General features: G+C 41.2%; 3 protein-coding genes across 7 annotated transcripts in view; 2 read left to right on the forward strand and 1 right to left on the reverse strand.

Annotated features, from left to right (window-relative positions):
* nkain4 (sodium/potassium transporting ATPase interacting 4) overlaps nucleotides 1-9371 on the forward strand; it is a 50840-nt gene extending 41469 nt beyond the window's left edge. The window contains exons 6-7 of one of the 2 annotated variants that reach the window (XM_031316340.2): nucleotides 5496-5580; nucleotides 6401-9371. In XM_031316340.2, coding sequence (XP_031172200.1) covers nucleotides 5496-5580; nucleotides 6401-6410 — 95 coding nt within the window. In that variant the 3' untranslated portion in view covers nucleotides 6411-9371. The remainder of the gene's footprint in view (nucleotides 1-5495; nucleotides 5581-6400) is intronic. The other variant, XM_031316342.2, reaches the window with a different exon arrangement.
* A 120-nt stretch (nucleotides 9372-9491) lies between these two features.
* On the reverse strand, nucleotides 9492-15931 carry birc7 (baculoviral IAP repeat containing 7). 2 transcript variants are annotated; one of them, XM_031316349.2, is made up of 8 exons: nucleotides 15659-15931; nucleotides 12559-13152; nucleotides 11942-12041; nucleotides 11697-11778; nucleotides 11495-11540; nucleotides 11173-11295; nucleotides 9982-10047; nucleotides 9492-9808 (listed from the first exon to the last, which is right to left on the reverse strand). In XM_031316349.2, exons 1-8 carry the CDS (start codon nucleotides 15879-15881, stop codon nucleotides 9609-9611), a joined length of 1434 nt encoding a protein of 477 aa, XP_031172209.1. In that variant the 5' UTR covers nucleotides 15882-15931; the 3' UTR covers nucleotides 9492-9608. The 2 variants fall into 2 exon arrangements, with proteins under 2 accessions (XP_031172209.1, XP_031172206.1); XM_031316346.2 differs by having other exon boundaries at nucleotides 11086-11295; nucleotides 15659-15881.
* LOC116061973 (YTH domain-containing family protein 1-like) lies at nucleotides 15932-25801 on the forward strand. 3 transcript variants are annotated; one of them, XM_031316343.2, is made up of 7 exons: nucleotides 15932-16182; nucleotides 16965-16989; nucleotides 17568-17651; nucleotides 18847-18926; nucleotides 21076-22719; nucleotides 22905-22949; nucleotides 23205-25801. In XM_031316343.2, exons 1-7 carry the CDS (start codon nucleotides 16156-16158, stop codon nucleotides 23229-23231), a joined length of 1932 nt encoding a protein of 643 aa, XP_031172203.1. In that variant the 5' UTR covers nucleotides 15932-16155; the 3' UTR covers nucleotides 23232-25801. The 3 variants fall into 3 exon arrangements, with proteins under 3 accessions (XP_031172203.1, XP_031172204.1, XP_031172205.1); XM_031316344.2 differs by having other exon boundaries at nucleotides 21076-22710; XM_031316345.2 differs by lacking the exon at nucleotides 17568-17651.
* Nucleotides 25802-27923: the final 2122 nt, after the last annotated feature.

Below are 27923 nucleotides of genomic sequence, written 5' to 3' on the forward strand. Positions count from 1 at the left end.
CCGCCCTCTGTGCTGAGTCACATCCCCAGAAAATCCTCCATAGCAGACAGACACTGGAGGGGTGGATGGATGTGTAGGTGGCAGCATATCCTCAGGTTGTAAAAAGAGTGAAAAGGTCAAAAAAAGTCTCACCATGTTTTTATGCTATCACTTCAAAATGTTATTCTAAAATGACGTCAAACATAAAGAACGTTCAAAGATTGTGAATACATCTTTTTTTAATACATTTACACACACGTAGGTAAAAGCACAGGTATACATAGCAGAATGAATGATGGCTGAATTCCATATAGCGGCTTCAGTTTCAGGGTTCTGGTATTGTTCATGTTGACTCACTGTCACACTGTCATGACTTACTGGGACACTTATGGAATGGAACTATGAAATATCAGCTGTAAAAAAAGCCCTGTATTCGTTTTTATACCTCTGCTCGAGTGACAGCCATGGCCAGAGGCATTAGGCCGGCTACACACTGGCTGTGTGGCGTGAGCGTGTCAGCTGCATGGCGTGTCCGTTTTTATTTTGGCTCCCATGTTAACAGGTTAGAGCTTGCACACTGCCTGCGTGACACGCACATCTCAGGCACAGCTCGAGCCGCGCCGAAAACGCGTGCATGCTGGAAATAGGACCGACGCCTATTTTTCTCGTGACACACAAGCATGTTGGAAGCGTTTCCAGGCAAAATAGAATAGGAAAAGATGTTTATATGTCATTTTGATACGAAAACATTTAATAAATGACATTTTGATGTTTGAAAGTCTCTAGGTTTTGACATAAATGCAGATATAATTTATTATTAATTAATTTATACTGTTTATTGATCCCCAGTGGGGAAATTACAATTTATTACAATGTAGAAATCACTACACACAGGCCTGAAATACACACACACGCTCAGGACCTATTCATGCACAAACGGAGAGATGTCAGAGTGAGTGGGCTGCCAGTGGAACAGCACCCTGAGCGGTTGGGGGGGTACGGTGCCTTGCTCAAGAGCACCTGGCAGTGCCCTGGAGGTGAACTGGCATCTCTCCAGCTACCAATCCACACTCCGTACTTTGGTCTGTATTGGGACTTGAACCGGCGATCCTCCGGTTCCCAACCCAACTCCCTACGGACTGAGCTACTGCCACCCCCAAAAAAAATAAATGTAATTTAAAAAAATAATAATAAATAATTATCGATTTTCAAATATTGCACCTGTCAGAACGAAATATTCTGTAGCCTATTTTGCCGTCAATACTGCCGACGTTGTCTTTGCTGTAATCAAATCTAATATATATAAATATATATTTATGTTTAACATGATATTTCATTTAATCAATGGGAAACATACATGTGTATAGACAAGGCTAGCAGCAGCAGCGCCGCGTCAGACACGTTTCTGGTGTGCAAAGACAGAAAAATCCACGCAGCCGCCACATAACTGACACACAACAGAAACGTGTGCAGCTGGCCTTATGTTTTTCATCCGTCCCATTTTCGTGAACGTGACATCTGAGGAACGTCTGGAGGGAATTTCTTAAAATTTAGCACAAACATCCACTTGGACTCAATGATCAACTGATTAGATTTTGGGGGTCAAAGGTCAAGTTCACTGTGATCCATAACTCAAGAATGAATATGCTAATTATGACAACATTTTATACACATATATTATGAGTCTAGACATGGATGTAAACTGCAACTTGACTGGCAGACACTTAACACCGCAAGAAGGTAATTCTAGTTTGATACTACTGCAAACAAATATCTGCATTAAAATAGTTGTTGGTACTCACTTTCTTGCATGAAATAACATACCGTTATACATACATGTTTTTCTTTCACATATGACATTAATTGTTTGTTTGTTGTGAAAGCCGCTTCACACCAGTAATCCACTTACACAGGCATTTTCATCATGTTGCCTGATTAGGACGTGCGCACACTATGTTTGATTGACACTATTATTAGTTTTGTTGAACTTGTTATAGCATGACAATTTACGGCAGAGTAATTGAAAACACCTGTGTGGGTGGGCAGAGCCTTTAAACTGCATTTTGATTGGGTAGAGTTGAAAATATAGCAAACATAATGTGTTCAGTTTTCCTTGTTGTGTTACAGTATTGGCACTTGCTTTGTGTTACAGTATATTTGATCTATATTTACTGTCTTGTTTTCACCATCATGTCCAAGTACTGTCCTGCTTTTTGTTGCCCATTTATAGTTTTTAGAGCTACTGTATGTTCAGTTATACACAGACACAGATAGAAACACCTTTTAAATGTTGTATCTTTACTTTATAAATTAAGTTGTATGGATGATGGGCATTATGGCTGGGTCAGTGCATGCATGAAGATACATCTTTGAATAGAGTGAAAGCGTGCTGGACATTGTGACAAATATGAAAGTAGGCAGTTGCAGCAAACAAGACACAAATAATGAGGATTTAACAGACACCCAGTCACTGATTGAGCACAAAAAATAAACACAGTGGCAGCATTTTTTACTGTATTTGTCACATTAAGGTTCTCACCTGAGTATCATTTTAATTTAAACATAATCCAGAGGCTCTCCTGGTCTGTCTTTGCCTGGAACCGTTCTCCTCTGCATGGATGATTAACTTTAAATACACTCTTAATCAAACATACCTGAAGTTTTCATATGCGAAATAACAAAGCATGAAACGAACCAGTCTTGTGGTTGTGGTAGCAGTGATGGCTGTGTAATGGTGTGCGAGGACAGAGATAGTACTGTAGAATGGAGCCAACTATGAGGAGTGTGTGTGTGTGTGTGTGTGAGAGAGAGAGAGAGAGCGAGAGAGAGAGAGAGAGAGAGAGAGAGATCACAACTGTGTCTTGTAACTCACCTCTTCCAGCGTTACTGACAAGCTCTAAAGTCTCGAACTATCTGTCTGCCCTTTATCTTTCTGTCTTTGTCTCGCCTTGTTTTTCTGTCTTGATCCTGCTCACCAACGCTCTTTTATTCTCACCAACCCTGTTTTTCCCCTCCTGGTCTTTTTCCCTTTATGTCTGTGTTTCATTTCACAGTCGGCCAGCCGTTCCACACACACAGCCACACACACACACACACACACACACACACACACACACACACACACACACAGATACACACACACACACACACACACACACACACACACACACACACACACACACGGTGGGAGATGCAGCAGTAGTGTGATTGACTGTCTCGCTTGGATCAGTATAGGTCCTCTGATTTCAACCAGTTTCCACTTGAACTGAGACATAAGTGTCTTACATTACTTCCTGCTTGTTTAGGGGCACCACATAGATGCCTTAACTATTGACCTACATACCTTTCATTTCTTGCTGGTGTCCACACAAGTGAAAATCAGCTTGCTCCCTCTGCCTGGAAGAAACTGAGCTCACTCGTTTCAGTATTACAGTGCCAGTGATCTGTTTCCAAGTCCACTACCCACACTAGAGAGGACAGTTTCACGTTAAAAGTTTAAAATCATTATTTAAATCTTTGCAATCCACACGGAAATGCCAAAACATTATAATGCAGCTTTCCACCATTCCATCGAAAGCTTTTAAAAGGCATTTTCAAAGTGTTGTTTGCTGTTTACAGAGCAAGCATAAAGATTGCTTCAGCAAGTCTCAAACATCACCTAAAGGTGGAGCACATTACAGTGAGATATCACCTAACATAGTGTTTTCAAAATGCCTGTTAATAAACATCCACAGATTTTTAGACCTTCGAAGGTCAGTGAGCTGTATAGAAGATCCACCTCAAGGTATAATTAATGGGAAAAAGGTTCAACAGCAATTAACGGGCTGAAATACACTACAAAGTATGTAGGAGGGATGGAGCACAGGGTTATAGATGATGCTTTTAATAAGGTGCAACGACTAATGTTTTGCCATATAGGCTGTCTTCATTAGAGTAAGAGCAGGTGGTGGCACCTGGTGAGGCTCAGATTCTGAGCTTTAAGATGGTGGATACGCAGTGATCTCCCATGCTAATTATGAAATTGTTAAACGTCAAGGTACCCTGTCATGAACAGAACATTTGACCTGTTTGTTGTGCAAGATGAAAAGTCATTAGAAAAGTCATTAGAAGCCATCCTCTGGAGACCTTGAATATCTGTACTTACTCTGAACCAAAGTATTGGATTGACAGACTAGCGGATGCGCCGACCGACCGACACCACCATCCCTCGAGCTGCTTGTGTGTCTAAAAATGGCAACCATCATTATCATCTAACCGTATTCCTCAGCACAGCTTATCATAGCAGGGAATGGGTCCCCACCTGCTTATAATGAGAAAATCAGTGGTACAGAAAAGAGCAGGGAAAGCGGGTCTTTGTGTGTGTGTGTGTGTGTGGGTGTGTGGGTGTTTGTCTGTGTGGGTGGGGTGTGTGTATCTGGTTTGCAGATGAAATGGAGAATCCCAGAAAACCAGGCCAGGGTCAAAGGAAAGGGACAGCCCTCATTGCACCCTGTGGCTCTCTGCACTCATCCTTCCTACCTATCAGTATTCCACAGACCACCCCTGCCTCCTCTTATCAGGATGGAACTGATTTGGCCTTACAGTAGTTTCCATGGCTGGCCTGTGTCTATTTTCCCCCTCACAGCTGTTGTTTCCCAGAAAGTAACAGATCAGCCCTTTTTAGTTTTTTGGTTATCCTCTTGAACTAGGATCTGCTGTTTGTTTGGTGTCTTTTTCCACTGAGTCAGGTTCAATCTCAGTTTTTTACTTTTCCTCCCCTCATGGTGTTCCTAGCTCCTGGACATGCTGGCCTCTTTCACATGCGCTCCTCCAACCTAATCTCTTTGGCCCCCCTGTCAGTCAGGCCGACAAGCGTGAAACACCACCGTCCTCCCCCCCCTCTTTCTCTCTTCTCTCCCCCTCTCAGCCTTTGTGTCCCCTCTACAGCCGCAAGCCTTTCCCTTCATCTCAAAAATATCTCTCTGCGTCTGTGCAAAAAAATACACAGCACTTTGGTTACCAGCATGTCCCTCTTTCGTTCTCAAGCGACATAACACTGGTTTGCTCATCTGCACACCGCCTCGAGTCTGAACTCTTAAGTGAGAAAAATAAACAGAAAGGGTTGAGCATTCGGTCGGTGGCTAAAGGTCACCTCTGTTTCTGAGCGATAAAAAGGCTTGAGCTATTTTGACAGCTGGCCAGCTTTCACCTGTTTTCAAGCTTCGACTATAGAGCCCCAGGCAGATTTAAAAAAAAGTTGAAGCAGATATGTTGTTTTATTTGTTTTTGGATGGACTTTTATTTATTAAAACTAAAAAAAGACTTGTACTGTTCTTGGCAAGCTGCCTACTGTTACCAACATCCCTGCATTACATCTGTTCCCACTGTGTCTTTAGTTTCCATTTCATTTCTCATTCAGCTGTGTGTTTTTGTTTTTGATCATGCATGTCTTTTCATTTACTTTACGGTATCTTATTTTGTTATTGTCTGTCTTTTACTTTACTCCACAATTTATGTGTTTAATCCTTTGTTTTCAGTTGATTTTATTGGTGGATTTGACCCATTCCCACTCTACCATGTCAATGAGAAACCATCTCATCTCCTCTTAAAGCCCATGTACCTGTAAGTATGAATGTGTCATGCCACCATATGTGTATATGCATGTAAATATTCACATTATCCGTTGTGGGCCCATACAATTTGGGTTGTACCTATTTGTTGCCTGCATGTTATTGTTTACTTGTCAAGGTTACAGTACATCCCTTGATTTTCCTCAAAATGTTCATCAGTCAGAACAAGTCTCAACTCAAGGCTCCCCTACTCAATTGTTCCAGAGCTTTTTTTGTATTTGTTCAGGATCCAAGGGGTTACAAAATAACACTGACTAGTAGTGATTGTGCAGACGGTTGCTTGGTCAGTATCTGGAGCTTTGAGTCATGTCTGGGGAGTAAACGTCTTTCTGAAACATACTACATCCTATCAGAGGGCTGTAGGGAATATGAAGGTCTTTCATGACACCGTTGTGTGTATGTCTGCGGTACACATGGTGGTACACGTGTCCCCAGGCCGCAGGCAGTTACTGATAGAAGAACACAGAGAAAAACACACAAAGGTCTGTCTAAAATTGGATTAATCAATTAGGTTGTGCAGAGAACTTAATAACAATAAGTCTGGGAAGTCATGTAATAATTCTCTGCCGACATGAAATTAATATTTTATTAGCTTCTTGACAGCTTAATCAGCTCCGTCTCTAATGGGAAGGAGGAAGTTTTCGTCTCCCCCAATCTACTGGGAGTTATATCCAGGAGGAATTCATCCAGGAAAGTGTGTGTGTGTGTGTGTGTGTGTGTGTGTGTGTGTGTGTGTGTGTGTGTGTGTGTGTGTGTGTGTGTGTTGCCCAACAACTGCTAATTCCCTTCCCTTTCTTTCCATGTGTCTGAAGGTCTACGTAAATAAGAGAGCGTCCAGCTGGGAGGTGACACAGCAAATTCCCACGGCGACAAAATGGCTGTTGTGACACAAACATCCAGTTCAATGGGGCACGCCAGACATTCCTCCCCTTCTCGATTTCAGTACTTTAAACATGTCATTTACTGGTGTACTGCCCAGAAAAGCCAACACTCAGTTAGGGTCCATTGTTTTCCAGGGAGGGATGACGGGTTCTGGGAAAAGGGGGGATTACAGTGCAACAAAGCCTCATATTGTGTGTTTAGGGAAGTATCAGTCATTTTCTTTGTATTGAGTTCTCTGCTGAGGTCCTATTGCTGCGACGACCTGCCCATTCTTGTTTAATACTCCCTAAGACTGTATAGAATACAGCATATAAATACATTATGTATGTAATCAGGGACTGCCCAGCATTCCCAGTCTGTGGTACTGTGTCTTAGAGGACTCAGTGATTTAGCATGTTATTGCTGGTTTGGCTCAAATCTTGGCCGGAGGGCTGAATTACAGTGGAGCCCGTGGAATGAGCTATTGTGCGCTCATTGCCTGTTTACTTTAGGCCAGGATCTGTGTGCATAAATACACAAGCAAACCAGGAAGGGGCAGGGGAGTTGAGAGGTAGAGGGAGGGGAGGAAACAAAAGCACCAAACCTACAGGGGCATCTGTCAAAAATAGAAAATGTAAATAATGAAACAAGAGGGGGGAAGAATTTTAGATTTAGAGTTTGTAATGCGAACTATCAAGAATGGAAAAGAGCGTTGAGCGTAAGAGGTGTTCAAACAAGGAACGGCAAGTCTTACTTTTATTTCTGGAGTCTTATTGTTATCACTATTTTCACCAACAGCCAAGTAAGTATTTCTGAAGTGTCAGGTGCTAGAAGACTGGCTGAAAGCTTTGTTTACACATCAGTTCTTCTCCTCTAACTACTGACATGTCTGGGTGCTGACATGGGTGATCATTACACACACTCAAGTGAAGGTTACACGGAATATTTTTAACTTCAAGAAAACAATAGAATGTTTCCCTATTCACATTGCATACAACAGCAATGAGTTGTATGGCTACGGTCTTCAGTGTAGAAGTAGCGGCCTGTACCTGAGTGAAGCACAGCGTTGTCTCCTGTCACTTCACCAGTGTAGATTCTCAATGGTGATCGTCTAAGTTGTGATTGTTTTATAGCATGTTTTTTACAGGGTTTGTATTGTAATTATGTGTATAACATAAATAAATGACAAAATAGGAAAACTGATGTCTTCTGGCTGTATATGAGCTGGTGAAACAGTAACTGAAAGCTTCTGCTGAGTCGTCAGATTTATTTTTTATCTGACCGAGCAACATCACACATTTTTATTTAGGCAAGTACACACACGTAGGTCATGTCTCCTATACTGATTGGTAGCACCTAATGTTAAAAAGTACTAAGTACTAAAGTCAGAGCCCCTGTTGCCTTACTGGTTGTGTGAATCACTACTGCTCTCTGGTGTTTAAAGTGTTCATGTACAAGTTGCAAGGCTACTGAGTTTCTGCTACAGGGTCCATAAATCTACATGTTTGTCTTAAAACTTTTTTTTGCAGTAAATCTTAAAATATTATGTTTTAGCTTGGTAATTGTCATGTAGGAGGTGTAGGCGCGTTTCAGTGTTACTCTCGGTCAGTGTTTGAGTTACACTGTGGCTTTCGGGGGAGCCCTATTTTCGGGGGTGGGAGGGTACAGTACACATGCAAAAATACACTATCAATACATTTCCATTCCTTCAGACAATATTTTGCCTGGGACAACAAAGAAACAGAAAAAATAGTGCAATGTTTTGTTTTTTTTTATCCGCCAAGCAACAGTAAAAATGCCAATGCACAGTGGACAGGCAATGGTTTGTTAAACAGACCAGACAAAAGTTGCATCCCATGACAATTATGAACATGCCCACAGCCTCAAATGTTGGTCTTACGGAAAACATATTCCAAAGAAGAAAGTCAATTCCCGCACACACTTTTCACCTCTGCATGATTTATTTAAGAAGAGTCAACGTTTCAGCAACATAACTTTTCCTATTATTTATTTCAGGAACCCTAAGATATAGGGCAGGGGGGAGCTTATGTCATTTTCAGGGGAGCCAAGCTCCCTGTAGCTCTGCCTTATTTCGAACCCTGCACTCCGTCCTTTTCTTTATAATTTAGGTCAAGATAATTTTTTGCCCACTACATTTGAATCCAACACATTTTCATTATGCTATTTGTCTGACTACTATGTTTCTTGTGCTAAGTTTGAAACTGTCTGCTTAGCTATTTTTGGGGAATCAAAAGAGTTGTGAACAAAGATTCATTCTGTTGTTTTCACTCATTTTGTCAGCACCTAAAAATATCCTGCTGCGTGTCAGATTCCTTTGTGATATTAGATGTTCTTCACTGCCAGATAGACAGTCCACAAACTGTTATGATTCTGAAAATCATATGACCACTTCTGCCGGCTAATTTCACAACGATGAGAGTGATCCATTTTGATTTGATTGGTCACCTCTTTATTTCCAAGATGCAATAATTTGTCTTTATGATTTAAAGTTTACACACCCCTGGAATGGCTAACTGGTGTGTAAGTTAGTAAAAACACAAAGCACCTCATATTGTAACATAATCAGTATTGGTAGTAAATGCTACTATGTAAAAACTAGTCTTCCTCTCAGTGCAATACAGCCTCTTCCTAAACCCCCCAGTGACTGGAATTAGTTGAAACCTGTTACTAGTGTGAGTATATGTGCTAGTCTCCACTGAAAAAGATTCCACGTGTTTGTAGATCATTCTTTTTCTTTGTATAGAAAGTGGAAAATGTCTTTTTTTTGTATCTCTCTTCTATTTTGTGTCCTGTGTTGCCTCAACCCCTGTGACCTGATTGTGTAATCCTATTTATCCAGAAATGTGCTTTGTGTTCATGTAAATAGGTGTTTGTTAATAAAAGAACATGCTCTTATAATGATATGATATGTGTCATTCAGTAGATGTGTTGTGCGTGTAAAAATTGTTAAGTGCACTCTGACGGCAAATAATAATGAGCATACATATATTTTTTTTTATTATAGAAAAATGATCTCTAAACTCAAGCAACCAGCAATCATCTTTATTTTTTATCAGTACGGTAAGGTAAAATGAGTACAGGGGAAAACTCAAGGCCACTCATGCAACACCTGTATAACAGTGGATTCTCACTACAGCCTTAGGACATGAAAGCACGAACACTGCCTCTAATAACAGCTCTGCAGATGGGGCAGTGACGCAGGCTGGCAGCGCAATCACCACACACCACCAAATGGCCACAGGGGATGAAGACGATGGACACCAGTTTGTCCATACACACCTTACAGGTCCTTTCCTCCTGCAGCTGCCTCAGCAGCTCCTCCGGGCTGGGGTCCTTCACTGTTGGAGAAACCACAAACAGAAAATTTAGATGAGGACACTCGCGCTATGTACAAGCTAAGTGTCGTGTCAATAGGATAGAGCAATCGTATGTCAGCAACTATTGATTATGAATCAATAGTGTTACAAGCACAAATGTTTTCCTGCAAATCATATAGGTGTTGCCCTCTGACCTTTCTCTCTGATGGGTGTTTGTGTCCTCACATTTCCAGCACTGGAGCCCTGCCTCGTCTCTGGCTCTGAAGGACACAAACATGAATAGAGACAGAACGAGAATGATTCAAACATATGACAAACGTAAGACAGCCATTGTAACATTAAAATTTAGGTTATTGCTAATTTTCCTCACATTATTACTCATGTTAAATGAATTTAATGAATTTGCAAATTGTATTTGAATAGGTTACTTTGGAAAATGACAGTGGTTCAGCATGCTAATCATTGATACCTTTAGTTGACTGTTACCAGTGGTGGAAAAAGTATTGAGATCCTTTACTTGAGTAAAAGTACCAATACATCAATGTAAAAAAACTCTTATTACAAGCTAGAGTCCTGCATTTAAAATGTTAAAGCTATAGTGCGTAGTTTCTGTCGCCCCCATGAGGAATTCTAAGTAATGACAACAACACTGTCGGCGCGTCCACATAATACAGCCTTCCGTGATCGCACAAGCGTCCCCACCCTTCCTCCACGCAGTTGCTAGTAGCCAAGGAGGACACGGAGGATTTAAAAAACATGATGGACTCTTCAGAAGAGGTAATTATCTTCACTCGAGTTTCTGCGCTGGAAACTCACCAGACGACACAATCTTCTGAACATAGCCATACTGAGAAATACAGAGAGTTGTGTGGAGCTGATAGTCTTAATTAGCTTTGTAGCAACTCATTTGGCAATGGCTTGAATGTAACGGACGTTCATTAATACCAAAAAGTTATGCACTAAAGCTTTAATTAAAAGTACAAAAGAATCATTAGCAAAATGCACTTAAATTATCAAAAGTGAAAGTAATGTGAACTGCTCACAACTCAAAAGGTTGGAAACCACTGGCTTAATCTTTAACAATGTATTGTATTTTAGAAGCGTATATGTGTTTTATGTAAAAAAAAAAAAAAAAATCTGAAACGTAACTATAGCTGATCAATGTAATTGAGTAAAAAAAAAGTACAATATTTTGCATTGAATTGTAGTGGAGTGGAAGTATAAAGTAGCATAAAATGGAAATACTCAAGTATGGTACTTAGTAAATGTACTTGTTGCTTTCCACCACTGGCTGTTACCTCTGCTCTGTGGCCCCCGCTGTCTGTCCTCCTGCTCCGCCTGCAGTACGTCAGTGACCAGGTCAGACACAGAAGTGTAGTGCTGACCTGTCAAAAGGTACTTGGTCTGAACCAGACTCTCCACCAGGCTGGCTTCAAATCCCATCTGCAGCACAGTCTGCACGACTGGAGAAAGCATGGCCGAGGAAGCTCCCAGACCTCCGACCATATCTAGGAGATGAGAGGGGGGAAGAGGTGAGGAAGACAAGACCAGTGACCATATGGTCACAAAGACACACAACGATAATTATTGGCATTAAAGCAGGCGACTAGCTTTTTATTCAGGTCTACATGGTGGGAATAAAGATTCTTTCTTGGTACCTGTACATACCCATCATTCCCTGTCTTGTTTCAGTTTTGTATGACTTACCATTTCTGGATCCGATATCTCTGCTTGTGGAGGTCTGTGATCCACCCTAGAAAAAATAATCACATTTTCAATTTACAATGACAGTCATGACTGATTTAAATGCAGCAATGACAAACTGTTATTTATCAGTGTGTGATTATAATGTCTGCTGTATACCAGACATACTTTATTCTGAGCAGATAAGAGGGATAAAGGCTCTCACCACAGTGTCACCCAGATGAAAATGAGCAGTTTGTATGTTGCTGATGTACTCCTGCCCTCTCGCCTGGATTAAAAACTCACATCTGAGAAATATAAAGATGCTGTTTTATACCCTGCTAAATCATACATGCAGCACACAGAACAACAAAATATATATTTAGAAAAACATTTTCATTTGCCAGTGCATAGGCAAATGATGTATTCAACTGATGTCTATATCTGTCTTGTGACAAGTCCTGCTGTTACCGTGGAAACCACTTGGCATGTTCCTGCCAGGGGTCGTCTCCTGGCTCCCAGTTCCTCAGCCCTCCATCACAGTGGAAGCATTTGACATTGTCACCATGACCTGTCAGGATGAACAGGACTACTGTGAGAAGAGTCTAATGACAGAAGCTCTGTGAATCTCTACAGCTTTACAATTGAACACAGACCATGTCTTTATGGATCAGTCCGATGCACAAACTAAAACCTGTACAAACTACAATAAAGGTGAATCAACCCTTCTCTGACACAGTCTCAACAAAATGAACACTAGTAGCTTCACAAAAGCACGACCCATTGTAAGATCACTTTATTTGATTGCATTATTTTGTGTTGGTTTTCACTCTGTATATTGCCTGAAGCTGTGGAAGCCCTACTTCTTTAGCAGCCCCAGCTTTGTCCAGGTTGTTCTGTCCACAACATCATGACTCAGCAGGACAATTGTACCATGAACTCTCTCACAAAGAAAGGTCACTCTAGCAGGGACTGGGTCAGCGCTGAATATTTTTACTGAAATATACTCACAGACACTCACTAAATATTAAGACATCAAAGAAGTAGCATATAACTGTTTTTAGGCCTCATAGTAAGACAATTAGTACCTGTGTAGAAAAATCCTGCTCTGACGAGAACATCTGGCTGGACTGAGGCCTCGGTGGGCCAGTTGTGGAAAGTGGTGAGCCGGGAATCCTCAGCCTCCATCTCTGGGTAGACCGCTTGTCCAGCTGTCCCCTGCTCATCCATAGTCATCCTCTGGAGTTGACTCAACAGCTGGCCGTCCACAGAGTCGGAGGATCCAACTTGGAGTGGAATATTTCCCACAGCTCGACCAAGTATGAAACTGCAAGTGGGGAAATGCCTGTTGTGCTCGGTGGCCGGGCTGTCCCCGTGTACCCAACATCTTAAAATCCCTCCACAGCAGAAACATTGGACTTTATCCCCGGGGCCTAGAAAAAAAAACCCCGCCTTGGCCAGGTCTCCAGATGTGACAGGTGCATCTGCTGGCCAGTTCTGAAAAGTTCGAAGTCTCTCCGCTTCTCTTCGCATCTCAGGCTCCTCAAGGATGCGCAGCATAGTACTCCTGTCATCCATCATTCTGTGGCATGTAGGTTTTCCTTTCTCTTCTTGTCCTGTGCCAGTCATCCCTTTTACGGTCCATAGTGGAGCGCGCACTGAAGGTGAGTGCAGCACACCAGCTGAAATAATATGATCAGCTGTGGGGGCCTGCACAGCGGCCTACAGGAGACTGCTTTCCAGAAAAGCCACCAAATGCCAGAATGTATGCTCATTGATCCTTGAATGAATGAAAGCCTGAACATGTCATGTCACTCCGCCTCTTAGGGGGAAACATGTAAAGCATTTCAGAGAATACTATGGCCTAACAACTAATATGAGTATAAAGGGATATTACAACGTTATTAAAAAATACCATTAAGCATAATGAGGTCACTTTAAAGCTTACAACTGAATAACATAAACATATAACTTTAACCTATAACTCTACATGAATAAAGGGATTTCAACAAATGCCCATCTCATATAAGAAAGAAAACTTGACCTTTCAAAGTATTACAAGCACAAAAGTGGCCCTTTATCCTGTTTATCCTATCTGATCTTTCTCTCTATTGGGTGTTTGTTTCCCTAAGGGCCTACATAATGTATCCTCCCTTTTGTCTTGAGTTTGAAGATTAATAGTGAGGATGAAGGAGTTAACTAGTTCAACACAAACTAATAAGCTGTGTAGTCATACTTGTTCCTTGGGGCAATAGGCTACAATACTCAAAGTTCAGGATGCACTGTTTTATTCTTGTTTGTGAGATTTGTTGTTGTGGCCATAGCTTTTTGAAGACTTAAATCATAACATGTATATCCATATTGTTTTTAATACTTTGTTGGCCACATATGTTAGGATGTTACATTTGAAATAGCCAGCCATGAGTCAAAACATAAGCTACACAAGATGGGAAATGATCTACTTTATATACCGTCAGTAAAATGAATAGCTATTGTATAAACAGTAGGGTATAGGTTTGACTTTTGACAGAATTTAGGGGGCTGTGTGTGCATCATTGCTGCCTCCTGGTGGTGAAGGGAGTATTGACTACTGTAATATATTGCTCGATAGTGTTTTTTGCCCCAAACTGCTCCTTCCAGGCAGCGCTGCGACCGCTGCCTTCAAGGCACCTAACCCTAACCTTAACCTTAACCCTAACCCTAACCATAACCAGTGCCTAATCCTAGTGCCTTCCAGGCAGCGCTGCCTGGAAGGTGCCGTTGGGGGCAAAAAACACTGATAAACTAATATATTGCAGGCCAGAACTAACCAGTTCATGATTCTAGTCATGCTCAAATTGCCATGACATCAGAGTTATTCTGCAGTTATAAGTTTCAACTTGCTATGTAGCCTACTACATGCATGGCACTGAGAAGCTTCCATCCTGGCCCCACACAGACACATTTCCAATACAAATCCTATAAAAAGTAGCCTACGTTTCTATTCCAAAATGCCATAATGCCACTGCCTATTAGCCTGGTTGACAACAGACCCTTCTCAGTTGTAACTGAGAATGGGTTTGGGGAAGGTTCATTCACAGCCCATTTCCAAAGGGGCGTCACCAACAGACGCCGCTCAAATGCCTCTGGGCGCAATTGGATAGACCTAAAACCAATCAGAGCGATGAAGGAGATGACACTTCAAGACGGACTTGCAGAGCAAATCTCAAATTTGCCGGAAGTTCGTCAGGGTTTTCCCAAGCTAACTGCCTATGGGGTCACCTGCCAAAAAGAGCTGAATGCTGGAATGTAACCACAAGGGATTTTACTGATGTAGACTTTAAACTTTGCTATGATCAACGTGACTGTGGCCCTTTCCTACCTCGTGTCATTTTTACATTCCAGGACGTCTCACATGCACACTGCACTGTGCTAAACTGTATCAGATCTTCAGGCCCAGCAGAAAAACCACACACTGTCTGCTGATAGCCCCCCTGGTTGTTTCCCTTGAGGGAGTTCCAGGGGGTCCCCAGCAAACATGGGAATGATTATTTTCACTATAATTCCTGTAAGAGCCGAGCCATGTTGTATTATTTACAATTTTGCATTTTAATCCCATTGCAAAAGTAAATTGTTTTATGGCATAAAACATGTAATGTATTAGAATTCAAGTAATTGTTGTACAATGTGCTTTGATGTGTGTTTTGCCCCTTTTTTTAATCATATCCATGGAATAAACCGTTTTTCACTCTCTAAGAGCCTCGTGATCATTGGATAGCCGTGCATGTTAAAGTTGGACATGGTGGTCTACAGAACTCTTTACATCCTGCAAGAAGTGGCGAGGATTTTAACAAGCTGCCACTACCATTCCAACCATAAGTAACACAATGACAGAATGTAGCCTATGACTATTTTGGTCATGGGTGTCATACACTTTCTGTGATAAAACATTGTAAAAGCAAAATTCTTATCAGATGGGGACCTTTGGGACGAAATCTTATCAATTGGGTCCGTGGTCTGATTTGTGTCAGTTTAGGGGACCTTGTATGAAGTTTGCAATAGGAACCACTGGTTTACACACACAGAGATAGCAGAAAATAGCACCATGTCAGTAAGTAAAGAGTTAACTTTTAGTATCCATGTTTATGATTTGGGATCATTCGTTTTTCGCTATCTTTGTATTATCTAAATCGCAGAAATTATACTCACTTTGTTCAACAGAAGATGCTTCAAACTTTTGCCACCCCGCGGTGAACGACGTGAACTGCAGCGGCAGCTCAAAGCCCGGATGGAGCAGCCATTGGGGAAGTGTAGTACAGGGCTTTAACGTAACTGAGGAGGGCTCTCTCTCTCTCTGGAATAATAAAGACAAAGTAAAAGGCGACCGAGGGCAGAAATATTCAAGCACCGAAAGGTCCATTCGGCTACACATAGCTAACGTTTACTTGAAAACCTGTGCCAGGACTTGACTGCTTTCGGACACAGTATCCGAGGCGACAGACTTGAGCTGTGGAAGTTGGGATACGTGCTCACAGCGGAAAACATACAGCTGAGGCTGCGCTACAACTACTAGCCACACGCTAAGCGGCACAACTAGCCACATAGCTAACTGTAACTGAGCTGTGAACTTGCTTTCAAATCACGGGGCTTGAAATCCAGTCACAAGCTCAGGCTCTGTGAGAATCCAGGGACTTGCTTAATGAATTATGTCTGCCACAAGCATTGACCCTCAGGTAGGAAGAACAATGTAACGTTACCTCGCCTGTAGTGAGCTTGCAAGCTAGCTACATGCTAACGATGTATTGGGCTATGGCTATTGCTCGGAAGTGCTGGCTAGCCACTAACGTTGGCCGGTGCATGTAGCTAGCAAGTTAGCTAGCTACGTTCCGTTAAACAGTTGAATGTTTTTACTGGACATTCAAGAAAGATGACACTACGTTATACGTTGCCATGTAAACAGCTGTCAAACGCATTATTAACTGAGGCCATGTGTTTGTACAACCAACGTAGCAGAAAAACTCACCACATTTGGCAGAATAACGTTACGTGATACCTAAGGCTAATGTTGAAATAATTAAACCGAGTTCCAAGCTAACGTAACTTTGTATGGAAGGTGATACAACTACCTGCATTGTTTCTAGAGGGACCCACATGTATTCAGACTATTATGACAAACAAAGTTACAAGCTGCATTACCGTTATTGGCGTGTATAAAGTCATTTAAAGAAGGCTAACGTTAGTTACGTTAGCTAGCGAAGTTGTGTGTGATTTAACGCCAAAAGTTACACACCAAATAAATGACTTTAACTATCGTAGACAACCGTAAGTATCTACAGCTTTCACTGCAGTGTAACATTACATGTTTTGCATTGCGTCTTTTAAGGAAGTAGTATTTAATGTTCAACTTCTGAGCAAATACATTGCTAATATGAGGCTACACTCCGTCTAAAATCTCAATTCAGCTAAGATAATCATGTCTCCTTTTTTTTCTTTTCATGATCCAACATGGATGCAGAGATCAAAGGGACAAGCATCTAAAGGTGAGTTGCGGCATCACAGAGGACTGAATTTATTTAGATATCTGTTTAGTCTGTGCATATCTTCTTTGACTAAATCAGCATTACTTACACCAGCCTTTCATTCTCTGATATGCACTACTGTCAGGCTACACATTATTTTGGGAACATAATTGAATAATTTGGCTGGGTCTTGGCACAGTGTAAACAAAACGCACAAGTTAAAAACTTTTGGGATAAGTTTATTTGCTAGTATCTGTAACCATCTTACCATAATTGGAGGGAAATATTTTTTCCTGAAATAATTTGCCTGGCTGTATTGTGAATATGTTCTGCAGAAGTTAGTATGACATAAACAATATCCGGGTCAGGGGTTTAATAATTGAGTGGGGGCATACTGGGAAAGCCATACACATGTGAGACACATTGGAGTACAACATCCACCATGTCATTAAAAGTGCAGGTGGCTTGTGGGGGAAAATACTTTATTTCTTTGTTTGCTGATAGTATCCATGATGAGAAAATGTCCATGATGCTTATGCTCAGTTTTCCCTGCACAATTCTAATGCCGTCTATTGATGCAATCTCTAATGTTTTGGCAGTTACATATTTGGTTCCTGAGGTTATGGCACACCCAAATCTGTCTTTTGAGTATGACAGGCTCAACCCCCGTAGCCTTGAAAGTTGTGAGTAAAAGTTTGTAATTTGCTATTTCACAAAAATGGAGATTGTAGTCAGCTTGGAATCTAGTATAAATTTCACTTGCCGCATAATCTACCTTGCTACTGTTCATCCTTATTCTGAAGATGTTCCAATCATCATATTCCAAAAATACACTTGTTCTGTTTCAACCCTAACCTTGTAAATGTGTGCACATTGGTTTGTGTAGATAGTACATCTCCTGCACCTACACACGTCAAAGTGGTCAAACTAGGAAAGAAGAATTCTCCTGACCATGGGAGAGTGGCAGGCAGGCTCTCTATATGCGCAAACCATTTGAAACAAAGGCAGAGTCCTTTAGCTGTATTTTGCCCAAAAAAATGACCATTTTTAAATATGCACAGCAGACAGTTTTGAGTGGTTTTAGAAGCTTCCATGGACTTTTTTTTTTATTCTTTGGTCCCTTCAAGCTGACCACAGAATCCTTTGTGAGGGGGCAAACTGCAAAGTTTTATAGCCACCTTGTATCCCTACAGGTTTGTTGTGCAAAAACATTTAAACATAAATCAGCAATCAAGAATATTTTTTGGGGTGGGGGGTATTTCCAGTCTCACTCTTCCCTCAATGCCACCACTAACCCCAGCTATACATAATGATTTACTGGTAATGCATGTTGTCAGTTCCTCACTAACGTAAGCGTTGGCGACGGTGTTGTTAATGGCCTTGTAATTGTATTTTTTATGGTGTTCAAGTCATCTTGGATTTACTGCAGTTTTCAGTTGGTTGAGTGACAGGCAGGTCTTGACTCACGCTTCACCTGCAGGCCTCGTTGGCAGCCGGCCACAGGCTGATTCACCTCCAGACTAGGCTTGGCTTGACATGGCTTAGTGATTTAATTTTTTTTGGAAGAACACATGCACATACAAGAGGAACGGACAGAATTGAATACTACATCTCGTGTCTATCATATGAAATGATAGATGAGTAGCAGTAAATCTTTATATAGGGTTATCCTTAAATCTATTTTTGTGCTGTGTTGGAGCTGACCAAATGAAATAGGATTTTTTTTTTTTTTTTTTTTTACAACATAATAATTTAAGCCTAGGTCACATTCCAAACTCAAAACATCTTGATAGCTAAAACAACTATTGCTATCTATGTCTTCAATAAACTGAACATGTATATTTAGATGTATATTAATGTAATTATGTTTTGTTGCAGTGCAAAATGGTTCACTGCATCAGAAGGAGACTGTCCATGACAATGACTTTGAGCCATACCTCACTGGTCAATCAACTCAGGTAAAGCTCAATATCTCTATCTTAAGACAATTGTTAGGAAAATTGTGATATTGATTTCTTAAATATTTCTTTTATAGGTGTGTCACAATATGGCAAATGTGTGCACAATCACTTATAAAATAATCAAACTGATGAGCTGTATGCCACAGTTAAAGGTGCAATATGTAATACTGACAGCTACTGTTTAAAATAGTTACTGCAGTACAAATTCAAAATACTGGAGAGAGTCTTCTCCCCTGCCCCCTCCTCCTCAGACTCAAAGTTCACGGAGGTTGCCAGGCTGAGACCGCAGCATCCACAACAATGTTGTCAGACGCTAGTCTCACATAGCCAGCCATTACTTCACAGCACAGCGGAGTAGCTAACGTTAGATGCTGGCTATAATCATAAGTCATAAAAGCCTGTGCTCACGCGGAGCTCTGTACCCAACTGACAGATACACTTTTTCGGCTTAGAATTACGGTAGGAACTGCTAAAAACACAACGACCTCGCTGTCCTCTCCACCCGACGGACAGACACACTTCTTAGGCTTAGAATTAGCTACGGTAGGAACGGCTAAAAATACCACTACCTTGCCGTCCTCTCCACCCGACTGAACACACTTTATTGGCTGAATTAAGGCAACAATCGCTAAACACACTGCAAACTCACGGTCCTCCCGATTTACAGCCTCCCTCTCTTGGCTTAAAATAACTCACCATTGTCGGCTACGGCCGCTGAACAGGCTACACGTTGTAAACAGCCATGGCCCGCTTGCCTGCTCCTCCGGTAACATTAACAGTTAGCAGGGTTAGCATGGCGGCGTTAGCCAGGACCAGTCTGGATCACTTTACTGGATGTGTCTCAATTGTTTTTGCGAGTAACCAGCTAGCGAGTACACTAGCTATATAATTCAATGTGAGTACACAAATGTTGAAATGATATAAAATGCCTGTCCGTTGTAGCCGTGATAAATTAGCCTGAAGCCAATGCTTACCTATTCAGGAGGAAATTAGCCAACTCGGCGTCCTTTTGGGCTCTAAGCTGTAGAGCTGGGCGTTTTTTTTTTTTTTTTTCCTGGGCGATTTTCGATTCGATTTTTTCCCCATCCTTCCATTTAAAACAAAATAACTGCGAACTGTAAATATATTTTAAAAATATATATTTATTGTATTTAATTAAAGTAAATCAACATAAACAAAATTGCAAAGGCAAACCCTTTCTCTAACTGAAAAGTCACTGTGCAGTGTGCAACAAAGATTGTTAAACATCCAAATTATTTATACTGTATTTGGATTGAGCTAATAAAACAACAAAAAATCCTGAGGTAACTCTTAGTTGAATTGAACAAAAAAAAAAAAAAGAATCTAATTTTTTTGTAAATATGAATCGATTTGACCTACCAACTCGATTTTTAAATCAAATCGATTTTTTTCCCAGCCCTACTAAGCTGTCTCCATCTTTTAAATGCATCTCCAATATTTACCTGGGATTACACGTCTCTCGTCATGCAACTGTATGTAGAAACATGCCCGGGTTTTTTTAGGTCGGGTTGAATCTTTCTCCGTTGATCCTGTTCGTTTGTTTGCTGCTTTCATGGCTGTACTAACGTTACAGCTGTAGCGCGCTGGGTTTAAGTTTTTACAGGTATATCTGGCAACCCAGCCTGACTGTCAAACTGGGTAGTTGATAAACAAACCGATATTCCGTTCCGTGACGGAATATCGGTTTGTTTATCAACTACCCAGTTTGACAGTCAAAAGGAGAAAATACTGGCATTAGCATTGTTGTCAGAAACAACTTAGCATGTTTACTTAATATCTGATGACACATTTGGGTCATTTTTTGATTCATTACAGTAAATATATTACACATTGGACCTTTTAAGCATTACCAAAAACAAACACTTCAATTTTTGTTTTTTACAACAGGAATTTGTAGAAACATAACATGGTGTGGTCGTTTCAGCAGAGTTGTATTCTTATGGCATTAAGTTATGTTAAGTTATTGCCCAACCATAAAATTCATGCATTAAGTTAGTCACTCATGTTAAGTGAAGTTAGAAAACCATTTAAAATAGTTTTATTTAAAATCAGATCTGATTTAAAATCAAACTGTAAGTCACTATATTCACTAATATTGTGGCTCTGCTGACCTTTATTCATCCAGAACAACAGCTACCAGTCTATCACCGACCCCTACCTGTCCAGCTACTATGCCCCCTCCATTGGATTTCCGTATCCCCTCAGTGAGGCTCCCTGGTCCACGGGAGGGGACCCCCCTATTCCATACCTCACCCCCTATGGACCCTTGAGTAATGGAGACCATCACTTTATGCCAGACACAGTGTTTGGCCAGCCGGGGGGTCTGGGAAGCAGCATCTACCCCCACAGGTTTAATTTTTTCCCTGAAAACCCTGCTTTCTCTGCTTGGGGCACAAGTGGCTCCCAGGGCCAGCAGACTCAGAGTTCAGCATACGGTGGCAGCTACAGCTATCCCCCCAGTTCCCTGGGGGGCACCCTGGTGCCTGATGGTCAGACGGGCTTTCACAGTGACACCCTCAACAAAGCCCCCGGTATGAACAGCCTGGAGCAGGGTATGGTTGGCTTGAAGATCGGAGGGGATGTCACTGGCCAGGGGTCAGGAGTCAAGGCTGTGGGATCAGTGATTGGTGGACCTGTGGTGGCAGCCACAGGGAACGGAGCCACGCCTATTGGAATGCCACCACCCAAACCCACCTCCTGGGCAGCCATTGCCAGCAAGCCTGCCAAACCACAGCAGCTGAAAGCTAAGGTGAAGCCAGGGATGCCCAATCCAGGGGGAGCTCTTCCCCCACCACCCATCAAACACAATATGAACATCGGGACCTGGGACAAAGGCCCCGTGACTAAAGTAGCCACAGCTCCACTGCAGCAACAGCAGCCTCTTGGCCTGCCTCATGGCATGCCACCTCTAGCCCCCATGCAGCAAGGACCCATGCAGCCCCCACCTCCCCAGTCTTTGTTGCAGCCCCAGATGCAGCCTATGGCCTTACAGACCCACCATCACCAGCACCATCAGCCACCACCTCAGCCCTACCACAACCACACCCAGCCCCCACAACCCCAGACCCGTTGGGTTGCACCACGCAACCGTAACCAAGGCTACGGGCAGGGTGGCCCTGGCCATGACGGTTGTGGTGTGATGGGTATGGTTGGTAGTGGGAACAGTGGTCCTCAAACTTCTGCCAGCCAGGGACCTGGTGGAGAGTCCCACCCAGTGCTGGATAAGCTGCGTGCCTCCCATAGCTACAACCCCAAGAACTTTGAATGGAACTTGAAGAATGGACGTGTTTTCATCATTAAGAGCTACTCTGAGGACGATATCCATCGCTCCATCAAGTACTCCATCTGGTGCAGCACGGAGCACGGCAACAAGCGGCTGGACTCAGCCTTCCGGGCCATGAATGCTAAAGGCCCTGTATACCTTCTGTTCAGTGTCAATGGCAGTGGTCATTTCTGTGGTGTGGCAGAGATGCATTCACCAGTGGACTATGGCACCAGTGCTGGTGTTTGGGCACAGGACAAGTGGAAGGGCAAGTTTGACGTGGACTGGTTGTTTGTTAAGGACGTGCCTAATAGCCAGCTGCGCCACATCCGCCTGGAGAACAACGACAACAAGCCAGTGACCAACTCACGTGACACCCAGGAGGTTCCTCTGGAGAAGGCCAAGCAGGTGCTCAAGATCATCGCCACCTACAAACACACCACCTCCATTTTTGATGACTTCTCCCATTACGAGAAGAGGCAGGAAGAGGAGGAGGAGGTGCGCAAGGTGGGCACAGTAATCTCACTGTGTTGCCTTAAATATACCAAAAATATTTATTTTGCACAATTGATTAGAATAAAAGTGTGTTCTTGCTCATTTTTTCTAGATGCTACTTTCTTTTTTTCCTGTTTATTTGTGTCTGAGAGACTAATTTTGTCTCTCTGTTTCCTCTTGTTTGCTCTTTTTGACAGACTTTTGAACCTTCTCCGATACAGAACCGCTCTCGGTTGGATCAGGTAAAGAACTGATATATTTTCTTGTTAGTGTCATTGGCTCCCCCGAGTATTAAGTGCTTTTTTCTAAAAGTCTGACAGTTATTAGTGATTGCTCTTGATTGTGCTGTTCACACAGTGATGATGACATTTTAGATACTCTAATATTTAAATAGCTATATGTAGACGTCATCAAAATGTCCTGCAGTTTACTGTGCTGTTACGCAATGTTTGAATGTCTAATGGTATTTTTTTTTTTTTTTTTTTTTTTAAAAACAGGAGCGCCAAAACAGGAATAAACAATAGAAGACGTTTATCCTTGGCTTGATCAACAGTTACACTAGGACTTTTGATTTAAGAGACAGAAGAATATGAAAATGCAACCAAGCCCTTCATTTTTTTTCTATTTAATCCTGGTGAATCTCTGCCATTGTTGAGACTTGTGCTTTTTGTGCCCCATGTACCACCCACTTCTTGTGCAGGGATAACAAGCTGATTTAATGTATTACCTAGCCACCACCACTTTAGTTCAGTTTTTTTTTTTTTTTTTTTTTTTTTTTTTATATATATATATTTTTCTTCCTGTTCCATCTCGTACTCTTCTCTCACCAGACTGGTTTTCTCTCTCCTGCCCCCACCACCACCTCTTTCCAATTGAATCAGGGTTTGACTGCACCATGGAGAAAAAAAATCTGCCACTTTATATTTCAGTACAATCAGGAACGGATGTGTCCTGCCCCTATTTGTCCATTGGGGGGCAACATTGCCATGCTTCAGAGGTTTAACTGTGCCAACAGGGTTGGAGGATCCCAAATGCGTTGTCGGACTTGGAGCTGTGCGAAAATAAAACTTCAATGGTTTATCTATTTTTCATTCAGATCGACAAAATCTCTATTTTTTGGCTTACTACTGACAATTTTCATTTCAGAAACCTGTTTTCTGGAGCCTTAATGTTTTTGTTTTTTTTTCTAATTATTGATGACTTCTCAAAAGAACTGCTCAAACAGTGACACTGCTGGAGAAATCAGGGATAGTGTGAAGTCACAAGGGACTCAAGACATTTCTGAGGAGGAATTGCAAAGGCCTCTGGGAAAAGAAATAATGGATGTGTCCTCCACAACCAGAACTCTCACCATTTAAGTCAAAAATTGTGCTATTGACATCCCTTAAACCCCTCTGCTTTGCTTTCTTTTTGATGTTTGTCTTGAAGAGGTCTTTTGTATGTTCATCAGGAGATTCTGCTTGTGAACGCAACCCAGTCTAAGAGAATTGTCGCATCCACCATTTTAAATAGTTTTATAATCAGAATTATGTCATTATGTAACTGCTACATTGAATGAATTGTTGCTTTTGCGTTTTTCTTTCCACAAAATGGGGGGAGGGTTCGCATATTTGTCCATTCGCCATCATTCTGTCTTAATCCTCTGTTTTTTGTTTGGTTTTTCCTCGAATTAGGTTTATCATGTTGGTCGTAATGCTAAGCTTTAACGTAGGAGCCTATATATTCATGGAGAAAGCCTAAAAATGTATAACCTAAAAATTAATGTAACTGATTTACTATCGAGTAAGAAAAAAAGAAAAAGGAAATGTGGTTTCTGTGTGTTTTTTGGTTGTTGCAAAAAATAGTTTGTTCTAGACTGAAACCATTGATTATGATACAGTAAAGTACTTTCAGGTATGTCAATGGAAAAAAGATCGGATATTAAAAAAACAGTCACTAATAGATGCGTGTGCCCATGCATGGCAAGCTGCAATATAGGAAGTCAATGTTAAACTATTCTCTATCCTACAGCTTTTCTGTGAGACTGGTGATGATGTTTGGTCCTTTAAAGTACGGTGTCCCCTCCCTGTTCTCGTTTCAGAGCATTCAAAACCAGAATGCAGGTTTTGTTAGTGAGCGTTTGAGATCAGCAGGTTCTCTATTCTCTTGATTACTGTCAGTTCAGTATTTTGTGGATTGTGAGGTTACCATGATGCAGAGAGGAATGCTGCTAATCGACACAGCTGTCTCTTTCATGTGAAGGGATCTTTTCTCATTTTGGTATATTGTGTATTTGTGTAAGAGTTTAAATCTGATGTTGCTTCATGGTAACCTGATCAGATATATTCAGATCCCAATTCCTAATTTTCTGTTTGGAATCTTTGAACTGAAACAGATATTGACAGTTGTGGCCTGAACTCATTCACATTAAGTTGTTTGGTCTGTTTTTAGATTATGTTAAACGATGCATTTGATCTATTTTGACTGTCAGAGCTTAACCCCGTTGTTACTTTGAGATGGCAGAAGTTCTGCACTTTGCTGAGGTCACCAGAGTATGAGTATGAACCGTATGCTTCGCAACCGTATTTCCAGATGTGTGAAGCTGCATTGTATTTTTTACCTGGCCAGTGTAGAGAACTGACTTCTAACAGGATCCTTTCCTCATCTCCTCTCCTTTTTTTACCTGCACTAAACAATAGCTAGGTTGATCCAAGCAATACGGTGAAGGCCCTTCACATGTTTGCCTTCACCGACACCGCTCTCTCCAACCAGCGTACAGAGTCATGGGCAGGTGAGAAGCTATAGGATGCCACCGAAGACCGAGTCACAGCCATCTTTGCCTCAGGAAGCATGAACTGGTTGTGATTGTAGTACAGGGCTTACGTGCACATTGTTGATAACTGTCAGAAGATGTTAGTTTGCAATAGAGGGATGTCAGGTTAGCCATGAAAGTATATGTATCAACACTACAAAAGGATTAATGACATGAAATATTAAATAAACATTGATTATCTTATAGACCACAGTTGTAGTGGGCATAACTTGTTCAAAGATCTATCTTGGTTTTTCTTTATTGAAGAAATCAAGCCTTAATAAACTGTCCATTCAGAAATGACTTTGTCTTGATCTCATGAATTCTGTTAGTGGGTAAACAGCTAGTCGTCATACCTAATACAAAGAGAGGAATCTCTGTAGGGCAGCCCCAGTGCTTAAATGCCACTGAAAGGTTTTTCTCAGTTGGAATTGTTTCTTTCTGTTGTCTTTTTTTTCCCCCCATCATGTTACTACAGTTGACTTTACACTGTGTCTGTAAATACGTTTCTCAAAGCAGACCTCTGTTTCCACAGGCTTTAGTGGTCTACAACAGTATGATAAAGCATAGAAATGGGAGTGCTGCCGCCTGGGATAAAGGTTTACGTTATTTAAAATGTAAATAGTTAAATGGCATATCCATCATATATAAGTAAACAGTATTTGACATTTTAGTGGCTTATTTAAAATGTAAAGACCAAGGCTGTAGGTTTAAATCTGTACATATTTGCCAAAACATTTTTTAAGTCCATTTTTCTTAGCCTGAGGTGCCTTGTACACATACAGTTATAGGCACTGATAATGTATAATAGTTTTGGTATTCAGCACAGATTTACAATATATTTGTTCCACACTTGTCAAAGATTTTCTTTCTTTGACAGGAGCTCTCCGTGGTGCTGAGTCCCTGATTTGGAGGAACTGCTGGTGGGATGTGCCAGTCCCATAATAAGGTAATGAACACACACTGGAGTAAAAAAAGACTAAGTGATCTCATATGAAACGGTGGTGGTAATTTTCCTTGCGTTTAAGATATATACGGCTTTAAAATGTAATAAAATATTGTGCCACACAACGATTTATAGGTACGCTTCCAAAAGAGATAATCCCCTTTGCTAGAGTCACCAGGTAAATTTGTCATATCTGGTAGAAATCTTCCTCACAAGATTCAAAAGTTATCAATTTTCCGTTTGTAAAAATAATTCACGTCAGATGTAGTTCTGCAAGGATTGGTGCATGGTGAATTGTTGGCATGACTGCCAATTATACAAAATAATCACAAGCAGGAAACTCAGTATGAACAGGCTTTATTTGTTGTCACATTACATAGTATGCATAAAACTTGAGACAAAAAATAGGCAAACAATATCACATTCAGGCTCAATGCTATAGACTCGTATCAATCTGGAGCAAACCATATGTAGCATAAATATATTACTAATAAAGACCCTACAATTATATTTGTTTTTGGCTCAATGCTCAGATTGTCAATTAAAAAGAGACATATATTTAGGTTACTTGTATTTATATAATGGTTGTTTGCAATTCAAATATAGGATCACAAATTTAATGCTACATGAAAGTTGCCAACATTGAACCTATGATGTACTGTAGGCTACATAAAAGAAAGAATATACAACTTTTGCCAACTTCTCCTATTAATGTTTGTTTAATCCAATTTGGTTCATTAATTGGTTCTTACTAAAAGTAATTTATCTTCAAAATATGTGTTGAAGATCTTGAGTTTATCATTAAAACTATATCCCTTTTGAACTGAATGTATCTTCCCTGCAGGAATACTCAGTGGGGGATTAAATCTGACACAATATACTACTTCAGTGATGACTATACTGGAAAGCCTGTGCAACTATTTATTTATTAACTTTTAGTTTATTTAATTTAGTGTAGTATTAAGTCCAACTGGGCTACAGCTTCAAACATGCATTGTCAGTAGGACGCCTGTAGGTGGCATTGAATCACTTAGGTTTCTATATGTTGACTCCATCCGACTAAACACTGCAGCCATCTTCAGTCTGTGTCCCTTCAAAGCTCTTCAGCCTCTGCTGTAGGCCTGAGCTTTGAGCCGCACAGTGAAGGTGTGGTGGACTGGAGCTGTTGACCTACTTTTGTTTATAAAAATATTGTATTATAGCCGAGACTGTAGCCTACAGTGTTGGCCTCTGTAACGTTTTGTAAAATATTTCTAACGGTTACAATAGGACTGTAATAGCCTATAGAGACTGCCGCACAGACTCCTAAAGATAAGGATTTAGCGTTAATGCACTAACAGCGGCGGATGTTTCCCTGTTTAATGTGTAGGCAGGCTTTGCATCAGTAGCATTAGCCAATGTATTGAGTCGTACCTAGGTCTACATTTTAAATATAAATATAAATATTGTTGATTATTTTTATATTAAGGTCAACTCTCC

The sequence above is a fragment of the Sander lucioperca genome, chromosome 12, assembly GCF_008315115.2.
Source record: "Sander lucioperca isolate FBNREF2018 chromosome 12, SLUC_FBN_1.2, whole genome shotgun sequence".
Lineage (NCBI taxonomy): Eukaryota > Metazoa > Chordata > Actinopteri > Perciformes > Percidae > Sander > Sander lucioperca.

What these genes read in the sequence shown, in the direction of transcription:
- birc7 (XM_031316346.2), bottom strand. Translation starts at nt 15,881, where the DNA reads ATGTGTAGCCGAATGGACCTTTCGGTGCTTGAATATTTCTGCCCTCGG. An exon ending in AGCATCTTCTGTTGAACAAA is followed by an intron (nt 13,153 to 15,658) that starts GTGAGTATAATT and finishes ATATTATTTCAG; the next exon opens with CTGGTGTGCTGCACTCACCT. An exon ending in GCGGGGGCCACAGAGCAGAG is followed by an intron (nt 10,048 to 11,085) that starts GTAACAGCCAGT and finishes TGTGTCCTTCAG; the next exon opens with AGCCAGAGACGAGGCAGGGC.
- LOC116061973 (XM_031316343.2), top strand. Translation starts at nt 16,156, where the DNA reads ATGTCTGCCACAAGCATTGACCCTCAG. An exon ending in TCACTGGTCAATCAACTCAG is followed by an intron (nt 18,927 to 21,075) that starts GTAAAGCTCAAT and finishes TTATTCATCCAG; the next exon opens with AACAACAGCTACCAGTCTAT. An exon ending in ACCGCTCTCGGTTGGATCAG is followed by an intron (nt 22,950 to 23,204) that starts GTAAAGAACTGA and finishes TTTTAAAAACAG; the next exon opens with GAGCGCCAAAACAGGAATAA.